Source organism: Fistularia commersonii, chromosome 21, assembly GCF_037954325.1.
Source record: "Fistularia commersonii isolate RoL2024-O1a breed Wild chromosome 21, RoL_Fcom_v1.0, whole genome shotgun sequence".
Classification (NCBI taxonomy): Eukaryota; Metazoa; Chordata; class Actinopteri; order Syngnathiformes; family Fistulariidae; genus Fistularia; species Fistularia commersonii.
In genome coordinates, this window is record NC_141304.1 from 5,790,911 (window position 1) to 5,818,088 (window position 27,178).

Here is a 27,178-nt window from a genome sequence, read left to right on the forward strand (position 1 = left end):
TTTCTGTCATCCGAGACAATAACTGAACATATATATGTGAGAAAATGAGTGACAGAAATATATACAATATTTCCTCTAAATCAGGCCTGGCCATCCATGTGGCATCACATGTGGCTCTTACGATCATGTCGAATTTTGTGTTTGTGTGTTTTTTTACTTGTGCAATCGCATGCCGTTCCAGCGTTCTCTGCACACAGCAAAAAAAAAAAAGAAAACACAAACACAAGAATCGACACGCAACGACACAATATGTAAGAGCCGCATGTGGCTTGGGAGCCACAGGTTAGCCAGGCCTGTTCTAAATTATCTGTCACTCAACGAACAGTGTCAGTTAATACATAACAGTTAATATATATATGAAACAATGTTTAGTGACTGTGACTACTAACCTTTCTTCCGTGCTGGTACATCTTTGTCTGGTGGCTCCTCATCCTTCTTCTTGCTGCCTAGGTCACTAGTATTGACTGTTACTGTGGCTTTGATTTCTTGCTGGGCCAGCTTCATGCGTTCATAAAATACCTTGAAGAACTTTTCCGACTTGTTGTCACTCGTTAAACGATAGTAGAATGACCGCTGGGGAAACATTGGGAAGACGAGAACAAAATATTCAATGGGGATCCAGAAGAAATTTGCAGAAGAAACACTTAATTTTTTATTACAACTTTTTGCTGGAAGATTATGATTCAAGTTTAATGAAGGATGACTGTTTGATCCTTTGAACACAAGTTGTTTCTTAATAATCTAAACTTATACATCCTGGGCCAATGGTTAGCATAAATCTTAAATGGAGATGGAGACTTAAAGTCTCCAGCAAAGCAACGCTGAGAATAAACTTGTGTCCAGGTCATTTTCACCTTCACTCTACATTAATATTAAAATGATGTTGAAGAAGTAGGGTTGCATTTATAGGATTTCATTGTAGATATTTTCTGAATAAATCATGAAAGATAACGTGTCAGCTTTTAGCGGAAAACGTTTATATGTTTTATTTTTTATGTATGCAGGGAATGTTTTTAAGAATATCTTGTGACCAATTTTACACCCTGAGGTTTTGTTACAGGGAGTTACATAAGGCACATCTTGCAGTGCCAAGAAAACAAGCTGTATTCCTCACCTGATTTCATATCACCTGCTTTGCCCCAACTGGGAAAACAACTTCTAGAATCCCAAGGACTATACTGGGTATTAGACATAGACAAGCAACAGAATACGCCAAGACGGAATTCAGAAGCACCTTTGTCAACTAATCACAAATACATGCCCACAACAGTGGCGGCCATGTACCCAGTTCAACACCATATTGAAAACACACTACTAGGGGTGGATCTTTTATAAATGTACACTTGTTATACATCACAGTTAAAATGCCATTTTACATCAAAAGCTACTTTTGAGCCCAAATGTAGTTCGCGAAAGGCATCCCTCAGTGAACTTGCTACGTTTGGATGTGGATGGATGTGTCCCCTACAGCGAACTATACAAAGGAGCACATTGTCTGACGGCCACGTATGCACAAACCTGTTGTTTTTCTGCCCTGGGCTCATATGTTCTGTCCTATTTTCCTCCCTACAATCCTTCCTTATGTAAGAGCAGTAATCAGCTGAGTGGTTACAGTGAGGGCACACAGCGCCTCAGCTCTAACACTGTTACATCAGCCCACAAAAACAGAGTGGGAAATGAAGAGAGAGGAAACCCCTGCCCTCAATTCCGTGCCAGAACAGAACAAAGATGGGTGGGGGTGAGAAGGGGTGGGATCCAAAAAAAAAAAAAAAAAGGGATGGTGGCTTTGGGGGCACAAATGCAGGGGAGCATCGTCATATACATAGATTTTGTTACATAAGGCTTTTTACAGGTTAGGTTTCTGAGAGAGCAGAAAAACACAGAGCATGCAAGTAGAGTGTTAAGACGTAGATGGATGTTATCAGCGCATTAGGTCTATGGATATATAAAAAAGTAAGACTTATTTAGCAAGAATCTGTGTAGGGTCATCTGACCTCAGTCATCGGAGGTGCACACCACTAATGCATTAAGCCAATCAACGTTGTTTTTCTCCAACAGCGTCCCCTTGTTTTTACAAGCGGTGATGATCATGTTGTTGGCAAGACAGAGCCATACATCGATAGGGATCTAATTAAGAGTTAGCAGAAGACTTATGCAACTAGGCAGACATTTCCAGACAGCTCTGGGGTAGCCGCTTTACAAGATTACCATATTAAATAGATCTCATGACTGTTGCCATGACTGATACAAAAATCAGTTTGTCAACACTTTCTGCAATATAAGCCAACAAAAAAAAAGAAAAGCAAACAGCAGCACTCTTACTTAGACTGTGCTCAATTAGTTCGATTAATGTTATCACACTGAATGAAAATACCAAGAGTCAGCATCGGCTACATGCAGAAACTTGACCCTTCCGGCAATCGCAGCTGTTGGCATCAGAGTAGTATGCCAGTTTTTGGTTTTACTTTAATGATTCTTCTTGTAGGAATGCATTGTGCAACCTTTATAATTAGATATGGAATTTGTTTTAAGACCAAAATTGATTTGTAGAACTGAATTAGGCTAATAATTCAGACAGTTTTATATATAGAATTCATATTTATATTACCTACCCCCCCCCCTCGCGCCCACCAGCAGCTGCCACGGATCCCCCCCCACACACACACACACAAACACACACACACACACCATCCCATCCTATTCCATTCCTTCGAGTACAGACCTGGTCATGACCAGCCCCCCTCCCGCTGCCCACCGGAAGCTTCCACAAACAGCCCCACTGAGCTCCCTACTACATCCATGGGAACATCAACAAACACACAACCTCTACCCCTCCTCCCATCGGCAGTTCCCTCGGTTGGTATCCCCCCACATCCCCCCCTCCCATCCCCCTGGATACTGATAGAGAAACTCCCCTTCACCATCTCTCCAACCACAGCCTCGCTCTCACCTCCAGCCAGGTGCAGAGGGAGTTCTCCAGGTTGATGCAGAGCAAAGCCAGTGGGCCGGACAACATCTGCCCCAGGGTCCTCAAGGTGTGTGCTGGGCAGCTTGCTGGAGTCTTCCAGCACCTCCTCAACCCCACTCTGAGGTTGCTGAAGATGCCTGACCTCTGGGAGACCTTCTGCAATGCCCCCGTACCCAAGAAGGGACGTCCAAGTGCTCTCAATGACTACAGGCCAGTGGCACTGACATCAAATGTCATGAAGTTATTCGAGAGGCTTGTTCTCCAGCACCTGAAAGGCCGGCTATCTGCTTCCCTAGACCCTCTACAGTTTGCGTACAGGTAGCACATGGGTGTGGAGGATGCAATCATGTTCCTCACTCACAGGGCCCTATCCCATCTGGAGGGTACAGGAAACACTGTGAGTCACCTTATTTGACTTCTCGGGTTTTTGACTTCAACAGTGTCCAACCCACCCTCCTCAAGTACAAGCTGCTGAGTATGCAACTTCACCCTGACATCACCGCCAGGATCCTAGACTACCTCACAGCTGGTTGTGGACTTCCGGAAGAATTGGGAGAGAGGAGCCAATCACCATCCAGGGTGCAGAGGTGGAGATAGTGGACTCCTACAAGTACCTTGGGGTCCACATCAACAATAAATTGGTCTGGTCACACAAGACTGATGCACTCCTCAGGAAGGGTCAGAGCAGGATGTTCTTCCTGAAGAGACTGAGGCTGGATGGCGTCTGCAGCAAGCTCCTAGAGACCTTCTACCAGTCTATGGTAGCCAGTGGTCTCTTCTTCGGTACATGGAAGTCTTGCTATCTTCTGTCTTCTAATGTCTCTCTATTTATATCTATATTCATATTATTTTTTTTTTTCATATTTTTGACATTATAACGTTACGTTGCTGTGACGAAGGAATTTACCCTATCGAATCTTAGACACCTAATATTCCTTTGAAATGAGTACGATTTAGCTAATAGGGATGGTTAGAGCCTGACTGGCATTTACGTTATGTGATTATGCTAATCTAGATAAGGATTTAAGGTCAATGTGAAAAAATCAACTTTAATTAATTCACACCAAATCAGACAGCACTGTGATAATGCTGAGATTTGTTTTATGAAAGGTTGTTGGATCCCTAATACATAAAAAAACTAATGCTGTCAATCGTAAGGCATAACAATATAACTCTTAGTTATACATTTGACTATCCATTAATTTTGATATTGGTCAATTTTAAGTTAAACACTGCACATGTTTATTTGCTTTTATTTAAGGAAATGTATAGATAATGTGGGAATGAGTAATATTAATCATAGTATCATTTCTAGAAATCCTCGATTGGTTCAAGCAACAGTAACAAACTCAGTGCGATACACATGAATAGCACATTTATGTTTTTCATAAGCTGAGGAGGGACCATTTGTTGCACTATGTCAACCAGGGAAAAAGGTTACAATGAAAACTTCAATAAGCACCACGATGACCAGTTTGTACCCATGTTATCTCCTTTATACCCAATTGACTGCTGACTCATTTTGATAGACAAAGCCAGTCGGCTGCCCTCAGCTTTTCCCCTTAAGGCAGTTTAGCCAGACATGTCCTGCACAAGAGCCACTAAGCTTCCTGGGAGCTTTGCTGACCTTGCACATGCTTCTATGTTGAGCACGGTGGCCCTAAGTTAGCACTTTATTCAGTCCCTTACTCCATAGATTCCACATTATTGATCAATCTGAGTTTCCACTTTTCTCTTTTTTGTAGATCAGCTGCAATCAAAGCTCTTAGCATCGTCACAGGGTAGTTATGTAAGACCTGTTTATACCACCAGCACTGTCTGTCTTCTTACGTGTGCATCCACGTTTCTAGCCCAACAGCTCAGTGAGTCACAAATCCAACGCTCAGTTTGCTGGGTCTTCACATCTATACATATAAGGAGAATATCTGTATCTTCAGCAACTAGAAGATGTGCTCTACAACTACAATCTGCGCAGGGAAGGACTGAAATAACCTCCATAAACTATAAATTATACTTTAATGGGAGAATCCCCTTGCCACTCTGCAGTTAGAGGGGAGCTGGTATGTTAATGATGCCAATGCTTGGAAACTCATTTGAAGAGGCTTTTTAAAGCCTTCCAAGAGGTAGCTGTGCAGTGAACTTGAACCACACAGACACGAGGGAGTGGTGTAAATCATGCTTGGAAGGCTGAGCAAAGCTACAAAAAGCCTATTGAGTAAGCGTGGTGGCACCTGTTTTCTCCTGTGACAGGATCTGTGGTTGTTATGAAGATGGCTGAAGCAGAGCTGTAACATTTCTGCTCTTACATAATATATACACACAACGCAAACTGAAATTATGTCCTCACCTCAGAGCATGCTAAGCAGTGTGTATGTCTGTTGTGAGTGTTGGTGTGTGAGTGATAGTGAGTGCCTGTGCGCACGTGTGTGTGTTGGTGTGAGCATGCGTGCGTGCTGATTGGAATGCAGGAGTTGCTTGCTGTGCAGCAACAGCATGTGCGCTACGTGTCTACTAATGTTACACCCCTAGTTTCACAGCAGGTTGCCTATCAGCTACACTGAGTTACAACATTTGGGGAGTGAGCATACAAATCTCAATTTTGTAAGTCGCTTTGAATAAAAGCGTCTGCTAAATGACTGTAATGTAACAAATCACACAACATGTTCTCTTGTTAGGTGTGCAGATGCTAAGTGTATTTATGTCAGGATCTGTGGGTAAATAACTAATGTCTAACAGGCGGTTGTGCCGCTGCATAGGAAGTAAATATGCTCAAGAGATCACTAATCAATCATGGCTCCTACATACTGCAGTACAGCATTTAAAAAAATCCAGCATATAACCATAAATTTAAGTCAACAACTTGTCCCTCCAATCATGAGAGGGAAGCTAAACATGAATATGAATTTAAATGCTAAGGTAAGCCACATCATATTATAAATCACTATAGCCCTGAGACTGTTTGGCATTAAACAGACCTGGATTAGTAGAAACTAAGGAATATTATAAGGAAATTAATGCTTAAGAATAGCTTGCAAGTTTGTGACTCTAAACTAATGGGAAAGGAAACAGATGTACTGACATGGATTGGGCGGTTTATGGTGATAGTAAATAAATCAATAATGTCTAACAAAGAGAATTCCTAATGTTTTCCAGTTTCCATGATCTGCAGAAAAGGAGACAAAAGTGTGTCAACATACAAAATGGAAATGCCGTTGCCCCATAAATTATGCAATAAAGGTATACTAGAATAAATAAAACCGATGGTTTCCATAATATTCTCAAGCCAATATTGAAGCTCAGGACAAGATGTGAAAGCCATTGTATTTTATCATTAGAGGAGGGAGGCAATTCTGGCTAATTCTGCATGTTTCACCTAATCTTTGTGCAAGAGGGCAAGATAAGACTGATTGTTGGCCCTGTAAATTATATTCATTGACACAGTTGTGATGTCCCAGAGTCCTCCAAAAGGCAACTAAGAGCTCTCCTTCTCTTCCTGTTTTGGCTTTTTCAGAGATATTTTGTTGGTTAGTCTATGACCCTAGATGAATCTAAAATCAAACAACAATACTGCTTAGAGAAATCTGTGGAGATGTTTTTGTCCTGCTTTTCATTTAGACAACAAGACACCTTCTGTCCTAAAAAGGGGGCAGGCTACCCATCATTATATAAGACAAGGATGTGTGATGCATCTGCTGATGTGTAATAAATCCACTCTGGACCATACATGATATTTCTACAAAGCTTACTTGTCTATGCAAAATACCACAAAAAGACAAAAAACGTCAAGCTGAAGGCTCTCACGTAGAGACACTGTGCCATGATCTCAACCGGGTCAATAAAATGATTAATATTGTCAAAGAAAGGTTTGAGAGGGTGGCTTGTCATCAGGAGGAACCACAGCTACTAAAATCTTCTGGATCTCAACTGAGGCAGCCGAGGTGTCAAGCATTTTATTGCCCTCTTTCCAGCAGCAAGGCATGACCCATTTAACAGTCCAGCTGGAATGTTAGGAAGCCTGGGGCTCTTGGCGTCATTTACCCAGGCAAGCGGCAGCTTATGTAACAGGAGTCATGTGAGTGCTTTTGTGCACACACTGGGAAGTCAGGCCTTGTCAGGTAACGACACTATGCAAATAAGAGCCCATTATGCAACAGGACTGTTTATGCAAGACAACACACAAGGACACATATACACAAACCTCAAACCCAGAAAACCAGTAGGTGGCTTACCAGTGGCTTGAAGTCACTTTTTTGTTCACAAGAAACACAAATGCATGCGGATACATGGACAATACTATAGAAAATGCTAAATATTGCAATAGTAACTACAGCAAATCTGTGTTCTAGCATTTTCACATTGAGGTTTGCAAAGTTCTGTTGCCATTGCAACCACTGACAGATTGCAAGGAGGCAATGATGTATTTTGCAACACAATTTGAACCTGCCTTCGAAATTTTGCCATCTGACCTGTCATTTTAGCCTTTTTTTTAAATTCACATAATTTCTGGGCCATTTCCTTTTTCCCCACTGTACTGAATGTTCAGAAATTATAATATGTCAAAATGATGTCTATCCAAGTGTGAGGGTGGGATTCTAATTATAGGTTTCTCTGGTAGTAACAGCAAATCTAGTGTCTACCCAATTGGCATTTTAACCACAACCTTGGTTAGTTTAGGATGATTGAGGACAATGAAGAAACCTGAAATACCTGAAATAATATCCTTTTCAACCTAAGATAGCATCTTCTTGTTGAAATTCTGGTCATGCCTCTCACAGGAATGCCAGTTTTTAGTACCCGCAGGCTGAGACGTGTGTTAGAACTCAACTGTCCTTCCTGCCATCCTTCCTGCCCTGTATGTGCTGTGAACCAAGTGCCCTCTACTCACCTGGATAACCGTGTTGCCGCCCTCTAGCAGTGCAATGGCTAGGAGTATGCTCTCTTGGAAGATGCGGTCACTGGTAGCATTCATGATGAGGTCAATCACCAGATCTGAAGCCCCCTCTTTGTCGAGATGACATTGGACTTCCGCCAAACTCAGTTCTCCTCGACCTCCGACCCCAGAGCTGACGACTAGTTACAGAAATATAACACAAACATTTTTAAAACACTTTCAAAACCAAGAAAAAAATATTCTGTTTGACGTTTTATTGACAATGGTACACACTAGTCATAAATAGATATACCTGAAAGCATTTAGAATGTGTTTATAAATTACAATTGGGATATCAAGCTGATGTTTTAAGTACACTCTGGACGAATCGCCTCTCAATCACAGGGCCACATATAGATACAAACAACCATTCACGCTCTTATTCACACATGAGGGCAATTTTCTAAAGCTTTTTGAGGTTAATATTCTGCATGTTTTGGGGACTTTGAGAGGAAACTGCAGATCCGGGAGGAAATCCACACAGACACAAGGAGAACATGCAAATCCACCGCAGAAAGGCCTGCTGTTGGAACCGTGCGTGTGTGTGTGTATGTGACATACATGTATCCATGTATGTATAAACACATACACATAAACATACTTTGGCTCTTTGTTTGTTGATAATGCTACTGTAACACAGTTACTGCCTTTGTGAGGCCAAAAGCCTGCCTGTCGGTACCTTCAACAGAGTGCCATGACTGGCAACAGAGAAATGAAAAGTTTACATGCAGTTTATACATTTGACTAAGCTCATGTGCTTATAAAGCTTAACGTATGTCACAACAGAATATGATGCATTCACAAAATAGTCTACAAATGTTGCTTTAAGAAGGCAAAAAACTATTTTGATTAATTTGAGTCTTTATGCGCATAAGATATACATGTATAATCTACTCCTGCTGTCGGCGACCAAAGCCAGTTTAAGGGAGCACTGGTGGGATAACAGCACCCATCAGAGCTATCGCTGGCTGGACGAGCAACTGAATTAACAACACTTCCCATTCTAGACAGAGCCTGGTTGTCTGGTTGCATAGCAACAACACGGCCACATTATGCAGAGGAGAGAGCCAGTGTGCTTGTTAGGAAAATTAAGGCCCACAGCCCTACGGGAGTACAAGACAATAATGGTGAATCAAGCTTAAGTTTTTTGTTTTACTGTATACAAAGGTTTTGCAAGTATTTTCCAAACATCACCAACAAATTGGACAACTCTAAAAAAAGTCTTTCGGGGGTCAAAACAATAAAATCAAGTTAGTCTATTTGCCACAGTAAGACTGATCAGTCAGTACCATGTTGTGGATGACTGAGAATCTTCAATTAAATTTGTGAATGTATGATTTCACATAATCTAACAGCTTTATCAGATTACATTTAACAAACACAAAAATTGGATTATTTGGGGGAAAAAATAAATCTTCCATTTGCCTTAATGAATTTTGTGCACTAAAGAAATTCTAACATTTGCACCGTGGGTCTGAGAGAAACGCTATTTCAGTCCTCTATGTGTGAAATATATGGCAGAGTGGACAATAAAGTTGACTTTGGCTTTGATTTTATTGATTTCCTGGTGGGCAAGAAGAGACAGCTGATCGATATAAGGCATATCATGCTACTTTTGGCAGCAATATCAAAAAATACAGTTATGTTTTCACATTTCTATAAATGTGCTACTGTGAACAATGAGTTTATGAAGTATCGTGTACATTTTATTTTATTTTTGCATACACTTTTTTGTAATATTGCACAGGTGTTAAAGCTTGCAGAGGCTTTTTTTAAATAAACAAGTATAACTATGATTTCTGTGCCTAAATTCGATTTGTCTATGTTTAAGGCAAAACAACAATTACCTAATTTTATAGGAATTGTGAAACCTTGTTTTATAGGATTCAAAACCTGACACATTTTATTCACCTTGTATTAATGCAATTTCTATACAGCTATGTAAGAAGAGTGATGCATCATAAAATGATTGAAAAATCCTTCAGAAACTACACTATATGCCCAAAAGTATTAGCTCACCCATCCAATTAATCCAAATCAGGTGCTCCAATCAATTCCATGGCCACAGGTGTATGAAATCTAGGCATGTACCTAGACATGCAGACAACCATTCATGAAGGAAGGGGTTCCTCTCAGGTGCTCAGTGAATTGCAGCGAGGAACTGTGCTAGGATGCCACTTGTGCAACAAATCCAGTCATGAAATTTCCTTACGCCTAAATACTCCAGTCAGCTGTATTGTAAGAACATGGAAGTGTTTGGGAGCGACAGCAACTCAGCCATGAAATAGTAGGCCACTTAAACTGACGGAGTGGGATCAGCGAATGCTGAGGCGCATAGTGTGAAGAGGTCGCCAACTTTCTGCAGAGTCAATCACTACAGACTTCCAAACTTCATGTGGCCTTTAGATTAGCTCAAGAACAGTTCGGGGAGAGCTTCATAGAATAGGTTTCCATGGCTGAGCAGCTGCGAGTACACCGAGTACAACACAAAGCATCGGATGCAGTAATGTGAAGCACGTCGCCACTGGACTATAGAGCAGTGGAGACTTGTCTGACTGCATTGTGCCAGGTGTGAAGTTTGGTGGAGGGAGGGATTATGGTGTGGGGTTGTTGTCGGGAGCTGGGCTTGGCCCCTTAGTTCCAGCGAAAGGAACTCTGAAAGCTTCAGTGTACCGAGGCATTTTGGACAATTCCGTGCTCCCATCTTTGTGGGAAAAGTTTGGAACTGGCCCCTTCATTTTCCAACATGACACTGCACCAGTGCACAAAGCAAGGTCCATAAAAACATGGATGACAGAGTCTGCTGTGGATGAACTTGACTGGCCTGCACAGAATCCTGACCTTACAACACAAAGGTGTTCTATGGGGCCTCACAAATGCGCTTGTGTAAAAATTGTCAAAAATTCCCATAAACACACACCTGAACCTTGAGGACAGCCTTCCCAAAAGAATTGAAGCTGTTATAACTGCAAAGGATAGGCCAACATAATATTGAACCCTATGGATTAGGAATGGGATGTCACTTAAGTTCATATACAAGTCAAGTGAACAAATACTTTTGAACATACAGTGTATTTTGGTATTGAACGGTTGAACATTTGCCAGCTTTGTTGATTTGAATTTGTTTTATCAATTAAGTGGCAGTTAGAGCTACTGTAACGCACTAACCCTGCAACTAACCCTAACTCTAACCCACATACCTGACGGTGATTTTCCTTGTGCCCCTGGACTCAGTGGACCATTGCTGAAGGTAGTGTGGCTATCTCTCCTCGGCCCAGGTTTGACATTTCCATAGTATCGATTGACCAAGATCTGGCGCAGAGCTTCTCCCTGACAATAACAAAGGCATGTCAGCATGTCTCAGACACAGGAAAAAAAAAATCTAAATTGTGTAAGCATGAATTGCATTTTGAATTCAACATGAAAATCATTATTATCAACATTATACTTTAAAGATTTGTAATCATACTATATTTTAAGACTATTTGTTAAGTGCAGTGATCTTCTTTTCCACCCTTTAGTCAAGGTGATTGAGGTGAGTGACTAGTTTCATTTAAGGCCAAAAAAAAAAACAATTTCCTGACTGATCCAGTGCATCTACTTGACTATAAATAAAACATTATCTTTACTAAATCAAGAACGATTATGATTAAACCCAGTTAAGGTAATAAGAAACATTGATTATTCATTATATTTGTATTGAAGTATATCCCTGTACTCATAAAAAAAGCCTAATTTCAAAAGGAAATGCTTATGGATTAAGTTGTCCAAAAATAACACAATACAAAAGCACTTGTTTTACACCTGTAAGTTTAGTCACTGTGTTGAATATGTGATGACAATGGGCAAGAAAGTGCCCAATAACATTTTGCAGCAAATTTGTGCAGAATCCATTTACATAGTCCATCATGGCAAAACCTGTACAAACTTCAGAGGGGATATAATTAACAAAACACTTACTTCCTCTAATTATAATGGACCTGACGGGGAACGCATGAGCACCATGCTGTGGAGGCAATGTAACTGTGAGAGCAACCTGTTAGATGTCCAGCAGCTAGATGGAAGCCCTGAATAGGCCACAGCAAACCAAAGTCTGTACCTACCCTCTGCTGATCCTCCAGTTGCTTCTGAGGCTGGTTGGGATCAAGCTCCTTATAAGGTGAGGTGAGTAAGCGAAAAAGAAATAAAATAGTTTGGGAAATCAAAAAAAAAGGATGTTAATTTAGTGCAAATTAGTTTCTTTAATTACATGCAGGAAATGCAGAAGAAATTAGATCATGCAGTTAATGGGGAAGTGGTTGTGTCAGGGACAAGGTTCATGCACTCATGCATGCAGGGAAGGACAGGTATACAGTACGTATAAAAACACTAAATACCAATTAGCAACGATAAAAGAGCAAAGTTATTTTCTTAATTCGTTCTTGTACAAAATGACTGAGGCATATTTTCATTGGGAAAAAAAAAACAAAAAGGAAATCTAAAAAAAACCCCATTTAATTTCACTTTTTTTTTCCTATACCAAACGGTGACACTTGCTTTTAAGAAAATTAATGCACAGAAGCCATATATCCTATTTAATCAAACAGTGGTTATTATAAAAAGATTTACCCCTTAACACTTACTACATTGGGCATTGTATTTTGATTGTATTCTGTTCATAGTTACTCTGTGATGAGGTCAAAGGACAGAAAGCAAGAGACTGAAGGAAAAGGATGAGTCAACATGTACGACTGTCACGCCTACTACACTAACATAGGTCAGGGTAGTTGACTCAAAGAAAGACAAGGTAGGTGGTAATATGGATATAGCCAAAGACAGAATGATGTATAAGCAGACTACTGGAAGACAGTACGGCAATAAGGGCTCGTGTAAAGTATTGTTAATATTCTATACAGGAGAGCATTCATTCAGGAAATGATCTGACCTTAAACACGAACGAATAAAATACAAAAAGACCCATATTGAGGGCAACAGGCCATACTAAGTCTTAGACACACCTCAGCAGGGACTTCAGGCTCAGGTGGAGGTGCCAGCTGATTAGAAAATAAAAAGTATGTTGTTAGTCAAAGTTAGAAGATGTAAGATTAGATGTGTCGTTTTATTTTTTCTGGTAGGTACAGGGTTGCTCTTTCTGTCTATGCATCATATTTTCTATTGCACACCAAAATAGCTAGTCGCATAAATAATACAATGCACATGACTAGAGGAGCCTGAAGAGGACAGAGTGGAAACATATTGCTATGTGATTCTGGTGATGCAGGGTTAGTTCAAGAATTTAGGATATTATTTTTGTTCCATGCATGTGTTTTGCCTTATATTTTCACAGCGTGAGATTTTTGGTGCAGAATGAATGACAAGCAGTATGATTCTATTGGAGCAAGAAAGCAGCAGTAGCAGAAAATGTTACAGAAAAAAAAACTTTGTCTCCATAAAACTATAAATTATTGGCCACAAGGCTACATTGAATCAGTTGTTCCTATCGGACTTCCCAAAAAACTGTCTACTAGATACCTTTGAGGCCATTGGCATATTGGTTATTGTCGAGGTTGCACTGGAAATATTTTTATTTACAACACAATTTCAGTGTGGGGGCACTACACAGAGGAATATAGTTTCTGTTAGCTATAAATGTTTTAGCTTGACAGACAATAGTCAGACACCTTATTGGTAGCACAGCATTTTGAATATCTGTAGATATGGTTATGGACATGGATTAGGTTCAACAGCCCGATTTATTGTATGGACAGACAAAATATTGCTCTCCTGAGAATGCATCTTCTCCGTGAGCTGCCAGAAGTCAAACCGTCCCTCTCCTTAGAATAACAAACAAATCCAAATCTACAAAGACATACAGACACTTGCCTTGGGTGACCTCTTCTAGACATTTTGTTTGATTACCAAATTGTGACAGCTTAATCACAACTACTGTCATCCAGACATTACTGCTGCGCTTTCATTGCCAATTACCACCAAAGGTCATACATGAGTGAAGACATTAAAATTCCAGGAAAGACAAAAAAAAGGAAAGAAAATTGTTGGCTCTTATGTAACTGCTGCCTGGGAGCTGGCTGGAGCCCAAGAATCGTGAAGAATTTAGTTAAGGAAAGTGGGACAGTGCCGAGAACAGTTGAGGATGCCTGCAACTCCCCCTGTTGAGTGAAAAACAAAACCACAACCTGGAGTATCCTGATTTCACCCACAATAACAGCCAGGACAAATAAGGACAAGCGAGAGGATATCTAATGTTGGTTAGCCTGGATAGTGTTCAAAGTTATGCTGCTAATACACTGAGGCACCAGAGGAGCAGAAAGTAAGTCTTAAAAACTTAGCTTTAAAATACCAATATTATTAAGACAACAAGCCAGCATGTGGTCAGAACATTACAATAATGAGGAAAATGTCTCCAACTGTTTCACAAGCTACGCAGCGATATCGCATTTGGCACTGAAACAGCACCTTACATAAAACCCTTACTCGGTATATATACAAGGGCCCTTTCTCTCTGCATGGTATTACATCACCCGAATAAGACAGAAACGTCAACCTCATCTGACCCCTTTAGACTAATATCACCACAATCAAAGAGAACACCGGCACATGTGGCTAACACAAACAAATGAACTGCATTTTTTCAGGTGGCAAGCTTGCCCAGTCTTGATTTGTCCCGAGGCACATTAGATCATGTTGTTATTTCAGGAACAATGAGACATCTGATAGGCGAAGAGTCACTTTTGTATGATCCCTCTATCAATATCCCTAGATTTATACATACATACACACATATATATACCTATATATAGATATATCTATATATAGACATATAGACAGACAGATAGACAGATAGACAGATAGATAGATATGATTGATGGCTGCTGAGATCTCAGTTAAGTTGGGCCCTGTTGTGATAGGACAGTGCACAGAATTAGGCTAAACATGTCATGTAGTTGAAAGGTGTCAAACCGCATGCTGCTCACTGTCAGTAAGACCACTATATGTATTTGTGTGTGTGTGTGTGTGTGTGTGTGTGTGAGTGTGAGTGAGTGAGTGCGTGCATGCGTGCACAAGATTGTGATAAGGGTGACATGTGCCATAGTGATGATGGAGTTTATTGTACATTCTTGAGATGCTGCATATGGGTGGAGTTGTTGAAACAATAAGTGGCTGTCTCCGAAAACAATCTTGTTTTTGTAGAAGCTGGGGAACTCCAAAGCTTAAGTAGCATGCAACGTAAGGGTTCAAGGGAAATTTAAAAAGTGATTATGAGGGCCTTTTAATTCCTAATGGACAGACCCCTTTGGAAAACGTCTCTATTTCTCTAACTAGCATCATTATTTACTTCCCGTATACGCATAATACCCCTTGATTGTCTGCTCAAATTATATGAACTTTTACAAGTTCACGCACACGCACACACACACACACAAAATGATGTATATCATCACAAAAAAATAATACATTTCCATACTTTACTATTGATTAAATAAGCACAAAACAAATAAAACAAATAAAATTAAATCATTCAAACAGTTTAACATGTTCTATGATACTCGTGATGTGAAGTATGTAATGTCGGATATGCTTCCCACGCAGTCACACCCATAATCCCTTCAACACACTCATAATAATTTCCAGTAAGGAGAAACTTGTTTTATCCACTTACTAAAGGCCACAGGTCATGATCACAGACTTATTTTTTCAATGTGCATCACTGACATGTACAGGCTGGAAGCTGTTACTGTACATGAATCAGTTAGGTGTGGATTTCCTTGTTACCTGTATGTATACATACTCACACTCCTACAATCATGGCAAAGTACATAAAAGAAAAAACTAACTTCATATATCTTCTCTCAAAACCATAGTATTAACAGTACTGCACAAAAGTGAACAATTGGCAAACTGAGGAAATGTGATGTGATTTAACCATTCCAACCAATAACCAAGTTTTAGTCTTATTGCAGTGCCTCATTACATTAAAACAATTAAAATGCTCCATTGTACTGTACTTCCTCAGGAAACTCAGATCATTTAATGTATGCAGCAAGATGTTAGAGATCTTTTATCAGTCTATTGTCTCCAGTGCCATCTTTTTTGCAGCTGCGTGTTGAGGGAGCAGCATTGGAGCCAGACTCCCACAGACTAGACAGGGTGATTAGGAGAGCTGGCTCTGTGATTGGTCTCAGGATGGAGAACTTTGAGACCGTGATGGAAAGGAGGACAATTAAGAAAACTGTCATCCATCATGGACAACTGACCGCCACCTCTACCTCACACTGGATAGACAACGGAGCAGCTTCTCCAGCAGACTGTTACAGCTCCGCTGTCAAATGAAATGATACAGGAAATCTTTCCTACCTCATCCCATAACCCTATATGATGACTCACTCTAATCAGTTACTGCGCTACTTCACTTTGCCACTTTGCTTATTATCTATTCCTGTATATTAGTAAATATGAGACTTTTTTTTAAAGATTATACTTTATACTCTTACGCTTCAGAGTTTATTTATTTTATTGATGTTTACGTGTATTTTTAGCTGGTCTTGTCCTTGTATGTTTTGCTGCTGCTGCGAAAAAAATCCCCAAGCATGGTCTCAAAGCATTAAAAATATACCTAAATGTATGATTAACGTTATACCTACAGTCACACAATTAACATACTGTGTACATATGCTTGAAAGTGGTGGATACAACGGTTGTGTCCATATCTGTATGCAGTAAACAACTATCTGTCCAATCAAAAATGAATGCAGTCTATGACACTTTAAAAATCCTGTCAGTTTTCATATTTAAATGAAGGAATTCTGAGAAACTTTGTAATTTCTAATTTGAAGTAAAATGAGCGCCATAGCAGAAACCCTAAAATGCAGTTGCAACTCAAAAGCAATACTAGAGAAATGCTCGGTCAAAGTTGAATTGTAATTATATTATATGTGACATAATTCCTCATTGTATCAGACGGGAAGGTGAATTCATCCACACCCAAGCAGTAGTCAGCTAATTCGCTAACTTAAATCTATCACATAGTGACCTAAAGACTACACTATACCACAATACATAAAGTGGAAAAAAACACAAAACAGAATGGAAAGTATGAAGATTACAGATTAGCATCGTTCTACAGCTCTCCAGGGAATTAGAGGGAACTCTTGCAGGTACGCAACAAGATGGGCTGGATTAAACTACTGACATGTACCACAAATGAAAATGGGATGCTAGAAAGCACATATACCTATCATATGCTGATAAATGGAATATACATCACAAAAGAAATAAGTAAAATGATCAACCTCAGCTACATCCATTTCATCATCAAAGGCAATCAGCTGGAAGAGAAAAAGTATAGTGGTTAGAGTTAGTACAGCTATCCTACTGAGTTAAAGCTCGATCGAATATTGATAATTGCAAACACATGCACATATGAACGAGTGCACACACACGTAACTTCACAGGAGGAATTGACAAGTTTCAGCAGCAACAAGTTACACACTGATCCAGGACCAATGGTTTTGTTTGTCATTTCAAATATTTTTAATCTGCTGCTTCAATAAAAGACAAAATTTGTTGTTTGATTGTTCGTGGCCATTTGAAAAGTCACACAATGAAAGCAAACTGTAATCTTTAAAGTAAATCCTGCTATTTTGTGTAAATAAGCAGTGGTTCTCTAGTCAACATGACGGAATTATTGTTTTTGCTGACGAGGAAATGCTGGGGGGATACAATTCATATGGCACATTTTACAAATAGAGAGATCCACAGACAATCCTCAGTAAGGATTGGGTTATGTCAGTACAAGGACAGGTACCACTTTTGTAATTGCAACACTTATGCAAGAAAGCCCTGGGATTTTGGACAAATTCACGACAACAGTGTTTGTTAAGTTGAAGGCAAAATTATATCAGTGACAACACTTTTTTGTTTTCTGCATGCAGACATGAATATGTAAGACTTCAAAGTAGAAAAACAAAAACAAAACTGACTTCAGAAAAAGAAAGTGCTACAATTTTTAAAACTGATTTTTATAAGTTGATAACTGATCATAATGGCTTGAGGTTCATCCAATTTGAGAACTATGAGTCTCCTATAAATTAAAATATGCATTTTACTGTGGGCTGAATTTTTTTAAGACTTTACTAAGACAACAAGCTGAAAGCATCAAGGCATTTAACTGTGGATTAGTAATAGATGTAATTAGTAGCCATGAATGGTGTGTAAAATGCTTGAATTAAGTTCAGGCATGCATGCTGTTAATAGTGTTAATAATGTGAATATTTAGAGCTTTATTGAGATTGATGGGGCGTATTGGAAAGAAAGCAATTAGAGAACCTGTTTCTAAATAAATGTCTGCTTGTGTGTGCATAATAGACAGACATAGACATGATAGAAGAGGTTCCAGAGGCAATCATAGATAGCTTACCATTGTATATAATTGGCAAGCACATTAACAGCCTAATTTCTGATACACTGGATGCAGGACCACTGAGCAGGACAGAGGAAATGCATACCTTCTCCCCGTAGCCCCGGTCTTTTGTCATCATCTCCCTCAATGTCTGTAGCACTTTGATACAGAGACGCTCCTCATTCTCCTCCAGCAACTGCTTGGTGTGTTTAATTAATCTGGTCAGACAAAGAAAATACACAGAAGTCCAGATTGATGGAAACTGTGAAGCAAATCCATTATTCCACAGAACAAAATAAACAACACTTATTTATTGCCAGAACAAAAAATAGATTATTGAAGCTGTTGCTGGTACATATTCAGTATTTAAGGACAAATGATCCAAACATCAGTGTGTAGCCTTGTTGACACTCTCTTCTAAAATCAAACCATTAGCAGAAACAAAAGTTTTCATATATTGAGAATGCATAGAAGGGTCGTTACCAAACAAAGTTATTTTTAACAACGTGCCAACATAAATAAATATGCTCTTAGGTCGACAACATTCTAATCAAAAAGCAATATGTAATGGCTCAAAAGGGAACCCGCTGAGTATACGAGAATTTCTGCAATAGCCCACACTAGAAGACAGCTGCTTAATCCCTCTGTCTACGACATCTCATACTCCACCAGATTGCCTTTAATCCAAGCTGAGCTGTACTCAGACAAAACGTAACACGAGCGGTCTTAGTAACCCTTTGTGCTCAAACCAATGCGCTTGTGCATTTTAAGTTATACAAAACTCTTGAAGGAAAATCTAGTTAATCAATAAGACTTCAAAAGTTACTAATTTTTTTTTTTTTTATTCGTTTTGACTTTATATCAAGTGAGTTGTAACATTGGCTACGAGCCTATTTTGAATAATTTTTAGTGAGCTGGCACAATGTTCAGCGCTACTGCCTCACAGCACAAAGGACCTCGGTTTGATTCTGACAGGGGACCTTTCAGGGTGGATATGCATGTTCTCCCTGTGACTGTATGGGTTTCTTTCGGGATCTCCGGTTTCATCCAACGGTCCAAAAACATGCAAAAGATAAATTGGAAAAAATTTGGAGAATTGCCCTTATGTATGAATGAAAGAGTATTAGTGGTTTGTCTCCGTAGCCTTGTGATTGACTGGCGACCAGTCCAGACCGTACCCCACCTCTTGCCCGATGGCAGCAGGGATAGGTTCCAGCATCCCCTGTGACCCTAAGTGTAGGATAAGCGGTAGATAATGCACAGCTGGATGGATGTTTATACATCTTCACAACTTTTTTTTTCATTGAGCTATGAACACTTTATTTAGAATTATTTATGAAGATTTAATATTAGCATCTATTCCTCTTTGGGTTTCTGATTCTTAGGGAGACAATGAAAATTAGCCCAATGAAGATTTAGACTTACTTAGAAATGAAACCTCCACTCTCACATTTCTTGCGAGCATCTGTGTTCTCAGGAAAAAGAAGCTCTGGACGATGAAGCACATCCACAAGGACAGAGAGCTCTGCTTGCACAAGTGGTCGTAGACGGTCCTCCAGCGCTGACACTATGTCCTACACAGGGACATACAAGCAAAATGTACTTCAGGTTAATCATGAGACAGTAAGGGTAAGAGTAATTTATTTACTAAAAAAGAATTCAAAAAGAATATAAAAAGACAAAGATGCATTCACCCCAACCATAGATGCCTTCTCTCATAAAAGAAAAAAATCCACAGTTGGGAATATGCAAACATTTTTCGGCATAATGGATATTCCACCCTTTGCCCAATGATGAGTTGAGCATTTATCTTAAATTTGGCAAAATTGATACTTTCAGTCATCTGTGTTCAATCCACTTTCCGTTCTTTTCGACAAAGGACCAGACTATCATATCACCAGTATTAAAAGTACTCATGATGTACGAGAGCCCTTACTGTTTCCTGCTCTCTTCCATTATACTGGCTGATTATGAATCAATGGATTGAAAGGAAAAAATCCAGGCACAAGTAAATTGGCACAAAAGGGCATTGTTGGGTGAATTGTTGGCTGAAATGTTTGAAAATACTGAATCAGACAACTCAATTTTAATTGGATCAAATTATGAAAATACAAATCAAAGTTCTTATTCAAAGGAGATTCAAGTCCTTTAGACTTACCTGAAGCCTTTCAATTATGTTTCTATAGTCTTTAGAGGTTGTAATGCCAGAGTCTCGTCTTGAAGTGTTTTTAGCGGATAGTCTCCAGTTGAGGATGCTTTTTTGGACAACATTATTAGACTTGACAAACAAGTTGTTCACTTGGCTGTCGAGGTCCACAGGGATGGCAATGGCTCGACTCTTTGCTGGGTGGTTGAGAATATAGATATGACATGATAATGAAATAGAAAATGTTATCGTATCACAAAATAGCAATCTTTTGCGTGTTTTGTGTTGAACATCAAAATTATCTTTATAAATTTAAAACAGCCAGTGGTTGTTGGTCGACTTAAGTGAATTTCTTACCCACATCTGAGAGCACTTTAATGCAAGCCTCCACTGAGGCCTTCTGAACAGGGTTAAGCCAGTTACAGTGGTATACCCTGAACACACCTTGTAGCAGTTGAACAAACACTGGCTGACGTGTCTGCAAAACAGGGGAATAAAGTATATCAACATGATATTCAACGTATGTATGACAGCTGAAAATTCTATTCTGAATAAGAATTTATAAAGTGACTACTCTGTTCCTTGCAGTATAGGGATACAAATGTGTCTATGGGGGAAGGCTACCTAGATCTGGAGCCAGTGGGCCAGCCACCTATTTTCTACACACCACAGTGGTGTTAAGTGGATCACAACTGGAATCTACCCATCATTGATTAAGAATAATCATTCAGCAGGCCATAACTTTAGGATGAAATAAATACCTCTGTTATCTTTCCAAAAATAGAGGCCTGTTGTGAGAGAGAGGGGCATTGTGATGTCATCAGTTACCTTATTAACAAAAAGACCTCAGAATTTGCAAGGGATTGCACAAAAGAAAATGAATATATCTATTGGAGTTTATAAAAAAAAAAAAAAGTTACTGTGTTTCACAACAAACCACAATGGTAATATACGACACACTTGGACAACTATTGTCATCTTGGGTGAAAGCAAAGGGCTATCCGGATGTTTTAGAAACAAGGGTCATATTGCACTACGTCCCAGCAAAACCTTGTGCAATACACCCACAATTCCGGGAACAACAGCGTCTGTGTGCTGACTAAGCTATGAAAATGTGAAAACCCACACACTGGAGACAGTACTCCTTGAAGTAGTGAACATCCTAATCCACACACATGGTAAACGTTTGGTGTGTGAACCGGAAAATATTGGGAAACAAAATGCACATTACTTACATACATATGACGAGCCATCTATACAGAGGAAAGAATGCCAGGTTTTGTATGTGAGGAAGGTCACTTTTTTTAAAACCATGCATTGTGTTCTAAATGCCATTACTTGACTATACTGTCTATGGTTCAAATATCAAATCAAACACTTAACACTCTAGAGCATTTTACCTGCAAGCTTGTGCTTTGGTCAGAGAAAGGAGAGCTGAAAAAACATGTGACAATGCTCATGACTGTCTCAGTTACGTAACGCTCCAGCATGGTATCAGCATGCTTCCTGTCACTGGTGTTGTTGCACACCTTGGCATGGACAGAGAGAATCACAGTCACGCCATCATATATTTTGCACATGGGTCAATGTATGCTCAATTTGCAGTTATGGCATATTGTTATTGTTGAAATAATCACAACAGTTAGAATAATAACAGGATATTGAAAATGGAATAGCAGGTTATGAAAAACAAGGAGTGGAAAAACACTGGCCTTACATTCATCAAATGAAAAAAATGGGACAGAAAAAACATTTTAAAGTAAAAGTCCTTAAATTAAGATTAAAAAAAGGCCTAAAACAACTGAGATTTACTGTATTAAAGGAAGTATAACTGGCACTTAAGAAGTTAAGTATATGTTTTAATGTTGAAAACAAGAATGCATAATAAGAAAAAAAATATGAAAAAGGTTTTATTTTAAGCAAAGGAGTGTCTGATAATAAACATTAAATAGAATAATAAAAATAGTTTATGTGATTCCCCATCTATTGATCTGAGCTATCAACAAGTGCTCACTTGCTTACCCGACAAATGTCCACCAAGAAATTCTCAAACAGTTTCCACATATGATTGGATGTATAAATCTCCTTCATTTCTACCTCTGTATCGACATAGCAATGGTTCAGGAAGTTGATATATGCAATCTTCACCTGCAAGATGCAACATAAGTAGTCAGCAAAGGACTTTTCTAAACTTTCAACACATCTTCATTCTCCATATACGACACAATTCTCTTCCTATGGTCCTATGGCCATAAAATTATAGATGATAAAAATGAAACCTAATTAATTGCATGATAATTCCAAGAACTGCCTTTTTCTTTACACATCTTATTGCGATATAGGTAAATCACACAGCTAAACATTTCTTTTTTAATCCAAAAGCCTTTTAAACAAATTTTATAGCAAATGGTACTATAATGCACATTTGGATTCAAAATCAATCTCTTAATTCATACTTCTGGAATACAGTCTTCGTTGGTGACAACCCGCACAATGTCATCCAGGGGCAACAGGGAATTGCACTTAATTTCAGTGTAGACGTTCTTGCCCTCAGTGCAGACAGCCAGTAATTCAACCAGGTGGATGTGGTACATTAGCTGGCTGTTTTCATCCATGCGGTCCCGCTCTGAACGCATCATCTGGACTAACGTTTGAAAGGATGCACGATCATTGTAGAAGACCAAGACATCCTCGCCCGAGTTCACGAGCTGAAAGGTGCAAAGCATTTGTCAGTTATTGAAAATGTATATAAATCAATTACTATCCAAATTTCTTTGTTCATTCTCCACAACACCTAATTTGGCATTATATGAAACTTGTAAGTCATGAAATTAACCTCAGCCATGACGATGTCCTGACACTTCTTGATGAACTTATTCTCAGCTTTCACAATGGTCTGAAGGAACTTGAGATATTGAACATGTCGGCCATGAGTCTCAGTGCAGTGAACAAAGTGTTGAACCACTCGCTCATTGATCTCACTGCAAAGCTGGAAGTTGTTCATAAAAATGTGCTGCATTGTGATTGCCTCTAGAATCTGACAAAGCAGAAGACAAAAACACAGAGCAATAAAAAAAAAAAGAAAAGTATTGTATATCTATTTGAATGATTTATAAATTTTACATATTTGTTAAATTTTTATTTAATTCATTCATCAGCAACTGGAATCTGTCCCTCAGCACAATAAAGAGAAATGCATAGTACTCACTCCTGGATTGAGGAATAGATTGATATGTTTGTGAAGAAGAGCCTGGTTCTGCTGGTTTCCTGCACAGAAATTCTGCAGGAACTCATGTGCTAGTTTCATGATCTCTTGCATTCGGACATCTTCACCCTATTCCAGAAAATAAATAATCTGACCTCTTGTTGTTTCTACATATCACTTAAGACTGTTCATACATCTAAAATGCTTGCTAAGCTATGAAAGATCACAAAAATGCTACCTTCTCATATGGAATTTGGAGAAGTTCAAGCACTACACTGTGAGCCCCCATGTTTCTCAGCAGTCTCTGCTGCTGTTTCTTACTCTTCTTGCCTGAATTGCCCTCTTGAACACAAAGTTTACTGAGACGCAGCAGGATCTGGATACAAAAAAAAAGAGGAGATGTAATTACAGGAACATTACAACAATCAATTTAAGATTAAAACTCATACCTCTTTTACCACCCTGTAGTTATAACTGCTGGTACTTTCTGCATTTTTGCCTGACCCAAATGACTCCCCCTGTAGATCAAAAAAGAAACATTTTTATTTAATATTACACTGATATATTTGATGTTGTCCCATATGGGATTGAAGCCATAGTACAAATAATGCACCTTCTTTTTGTTGTCAGACTCTGACGGTCCATCTCCATCCATCCCATCTTCTCCCTGCCTCTTATATACCCACAATTCAGACTTCTCCACAATAGAACGCAGCTGGTCAAGGTCTGATTTAATCTGTTTGTAGTTATCAACATCCTGACTGGTCACGAGCAGCTGGACCTAAATGTTGCAGCATAGTGGATATTCACATTACCTCAAGCATATATTTTTTCCATTTGCTTGATATGGGATACAAAGACAATGATAAGAGTGGTGAGATTCACCTGTTTGAAGGCCATGAGTACTTCCTGCCTCTGACTAAAGTGTCTGAAGAGCAAATGAAGAGCTCCTGAAACCAGCGGGGGATAGTCATGCATGGTCAAGTGCAGCAGGACTCTCAAGAAGGTTCGACCACCGTGATCATCCAGGTCGAGTGGAGTATTTTCTTCACTGGAAGAGAGTCAAGCAAAAAGTCCCTAAACATCGTGGAATTAAGTTCTTCTGGGATGTTGAGATATTGGAGTTACCTTCCTCCAAAGATCCCCTCTGCCTGTTCCTCAATATTTTCAAAGTCAAGATTCCCTGGTTAAAGTTAAGAAGAATAAGAAATGCAACTTTGACAATAAAGACATTATTCTAGAGTAAGCATCATACCTGGCATTTGACCTGTGACATTATTGGTTCCATTTTGACTCGCAGTATTTTCAGCTTGTGAGTTGTTTTCATCAAACTCACGTTTGAATATACAGAGGAGGCAAGAGATCCTATAGTCCAGTCGTACATTTAAAATAAACTAAACAGAAGGGAAAAAAAAGTTACACCATGTATGATAGACTCCACTTTTGAATCAAGCAGTATGTTATTTTACCTGAAGAATTTCAATAATTTTGAGTTTAGTATCCATGACCATGATGTCCTCTCGCTCTGGTTCAATCTGGGTTTTAACCACATCTCCCTCAGGCTGATGAGTCTGTGTGGCAGGTATTAAGCCACCGCCTCGCAGTACTACCTGGGTCATTAGCTCCCCAACACCATGGATGGACTTCATTACATTACTACCACCTGCAATACGTAATTGTTTCTCAGTGCATAAACAACAACACTAGAAGAAAAGTGCTGCAAATAATTACACAGAAGTTTAAAGATGTGGGATGCTAGCATATTTTTCAGAGCATGCTTAAGGCTAGGAAGACACCCATATTTGGACAATGATATATCTTTGTAAAAGGAGATTGAGTAGGACAATTACCTTTATTTTCTTCACCCTTCTCCATTTTGTTAATGGGGTATATAGTGGTGACATGAACGCAATCCAAAATGTTTAATAATATCTTTGTCAGACGAAGCAGGTCATTAAAGTTGTAGAACCCAAAGTATATGAGGTTCCTTGCCAGGTTAACTACCTAAAAAGAGAGAATTGACACCATCGTGAACACTTTGTTCAAATAACGCTTTACATTAAAGAGTTACAAATTACCAAATGTGCAAAACCTCAAATGTAAGCCTGTTTTTCTCCTTGTCAGAAAAGGGAATGTTTTGTGACACCACCTCCCTCAGGTAGTTCTCTACAAAGTCCATGGTGAGGCAGAAACGCTCTTTGATCTCATCTCTAGTGGTCCCATCATTGTCATAGCTTGGGAAAGAACCACAACCAAGAGATACATCAATATCCCAATATAAGTAAGCAATGACATTCAATCTATTCATTCAATAAACTCACTCATCGATCGCGATTTGAGAGGGAATCTCAGACCAAAGACGAGCATATTTGACGGGTGTGACCTGTTCCTGTGGGTCACGGTCCACATGCATATGAAGCATAAGACGGCAGAAAGATGCCCGCAAGTCGTAGGGCAGGTCCTCATCAGACATACAGCGCAGGATCAAATCCACATCCAGCTGGCCAGAGATCTTGTTGATGGCTAAGTATTGTCGGTCTAAACACATCCGGGCAAAGAGGTTCAACTGACACCTGTAAAGGAATATTTTTCATTTTAATTTGTTGGTATTATATGTAAGTTTCCATCCATTTACTTAAAAAAAGAGCAATTGTGAATTAGGGCAACTCGATGTTATAACAAATGTCAAAAATGTTGGTTTTGTCTAAACTTCATACATTACTAGTTATGTCTCAGTAAAGCAGACACTACCAGTACAGAGTTAACATTGTTGTTTTCGAAATCTATCTAGTTTATCTAGTTTTATCATACTAGGACAGTGCGCTTAGAATGTTTGGATTCTTAAGACCGTGTTTGTGCCTTTACAGAGCAACAGCCAATTTTCTTTGAATAAAAAGTATCCTACAGCACGCCATCAAACAAAAATGTTACAGAATTACGCTCTAGCTTAATACAGCTGCCTTCCACTGGAGTGGATGGGCATTGTTCTGCCTGTCACTAGATTGCAGGCATAGGCACTTTATAATTACAAATTATTTTCAGTTGAAAACATTTAATTTATTGTACCAATTATGTGAAATTGGAGCATTCCTTGTGACACGTTAGTGTGCCACCATACTGTGATCCAAATTGATGGCTTAAGATACCATATTCTGCTTCTGTGCTAAATTGATGCTGATTTATATGACTTAATCAGAGGGATGATTCAATAATGATTCGATTAGCTCACCCAATGAGAACAGCAGATACAATGTGGGTTTTTTTTGTTTGTTTTTTTTTTCAAATTAGGACATTTTTTAAATATTGTTGCAGATCGTTCATTTGAAATTTCACACCTGAATTTTCTCATCTACGTGTCACAAATTAAATGTATTACAATCATATTTAGTACTTTACAATGTTTTTTTGTGGCAAATGTATGTATATATTGAAGTTATTCCCAGTTACACCTCAACTTCCAAACAAAGTTGAGATTGAGAGCACAGTCTAGTCCAAGCCATTTCCTTTGAATATGTTAAACAAAAATTTCT

The 27,178-nt window shown here is 39.1% G+C and overlaps 1 protein-coding gene across 12 annotated transcripts in view; it reads right to left on the reverse strand.

The window, feature by feature from the left end:
* Positions 1–27,178, reverse strand: part of itpr1b (inositol 1,4,5-trisphosphate receptor, type 1b) — a 78,270-nt gene that overhangs the window by 31,490 nt on the left and 19,602 nt on the right. For 4 of the 12 annotated variants that reach the window (XR_015107769.1, XM_086168262.1, XM_086168261.1 and 1 more), the window contains exons 21-47: positions 25,970–26,221; positions 25,741–25,882; positions 25,499–25,652; positions 25,118–25,311; positions 24,904–25,042; positions 24,777–24,831; positions 24,534–24,699; positions 24,262–24,429; positions 24,098–24,166; positions 23,887–24,024; positions 23,652–23,777; positions 23,280–23,480; positions 22,900–23,151; positions 22,466–22,591; positions 21,844–21,972; positions 21,679–21,696; positions 21,205–21,231; positions 20,801–20,921; positions 20,456–20,640; positions 19,723–19,871; positions 18,404–18,515; positions 17,189–17,224; positions 12,896–12,931; positions 12,002–12,049; positions 11,099–11,228; positions 7,854–8,038; positions 390–573 (exon numbers count right to left, since the gene is read on the reverse strand). Coding sequence is in view for 11 of the 12 variants with exons in the window: in XM_086168262.1 (XP_086024388.1) it covers positions 390–573; positions 7,854–8,038; positions 11,099–11,228; positions 12,002–12,049; positions 12,896–12,931; positions 17,189–17,224; positions 18,404–18,515; positions 19,723–19,871; positions 20,456–20,640; positions 20,801–20,921; positions 21,205–21,231; positions 21,679–21,696; positions 21,844–21,972; positions 22,466–22,591; positions 22,900–23,151; positions 23,280–23,480; positions 23,652–23,777; positions 23,887–24,024; positions 24,098–24,166; positions 24,262–24,429; positions 24,534–24,699; positions 24,777–24,831; positions 24,904–25,042; positions 25,118–25,311; positions 25,499–25,652; positions 25,741–25,882; positions 25,970–26,221 (3,542 nt within the window). In the remaining variant the exon portion in view is untranslated. The remainder of the gene's footprint in view (positions 1–389; positions 574–7,853; positions 8,039–11,098; positions 11,229–12,001; positions 12,050–12,895; positions 12,932–17,188; positions 17,225–18,403; positions 18,516–19,722; positions 19,872–20,455; positions 20,641–20,800; positions 20,922–21,204; positions 21,232–21,678; positions 21,697–21,843; positions 21,973–22,465; positions 22,592–22,899; positions 23,152–23,279; positions 23,481–23,651; positions 23,778–23,886; positions 24,025–24,097; positions 24,167–24,261; positions 24,430–24,533; positions 24,700–24,776; positions 24,832–24,903; positions 25,043–25,117; positions 25,312–25,498; positions 25,653–25,740; positions 25,883–25,969; positions 26,222–27,178) is intronic. The other 8 variants (XM_086168263.1, XM_086168272.1, XM_086168266.1 and 5 more) reach the window with 5 other exon arrangements.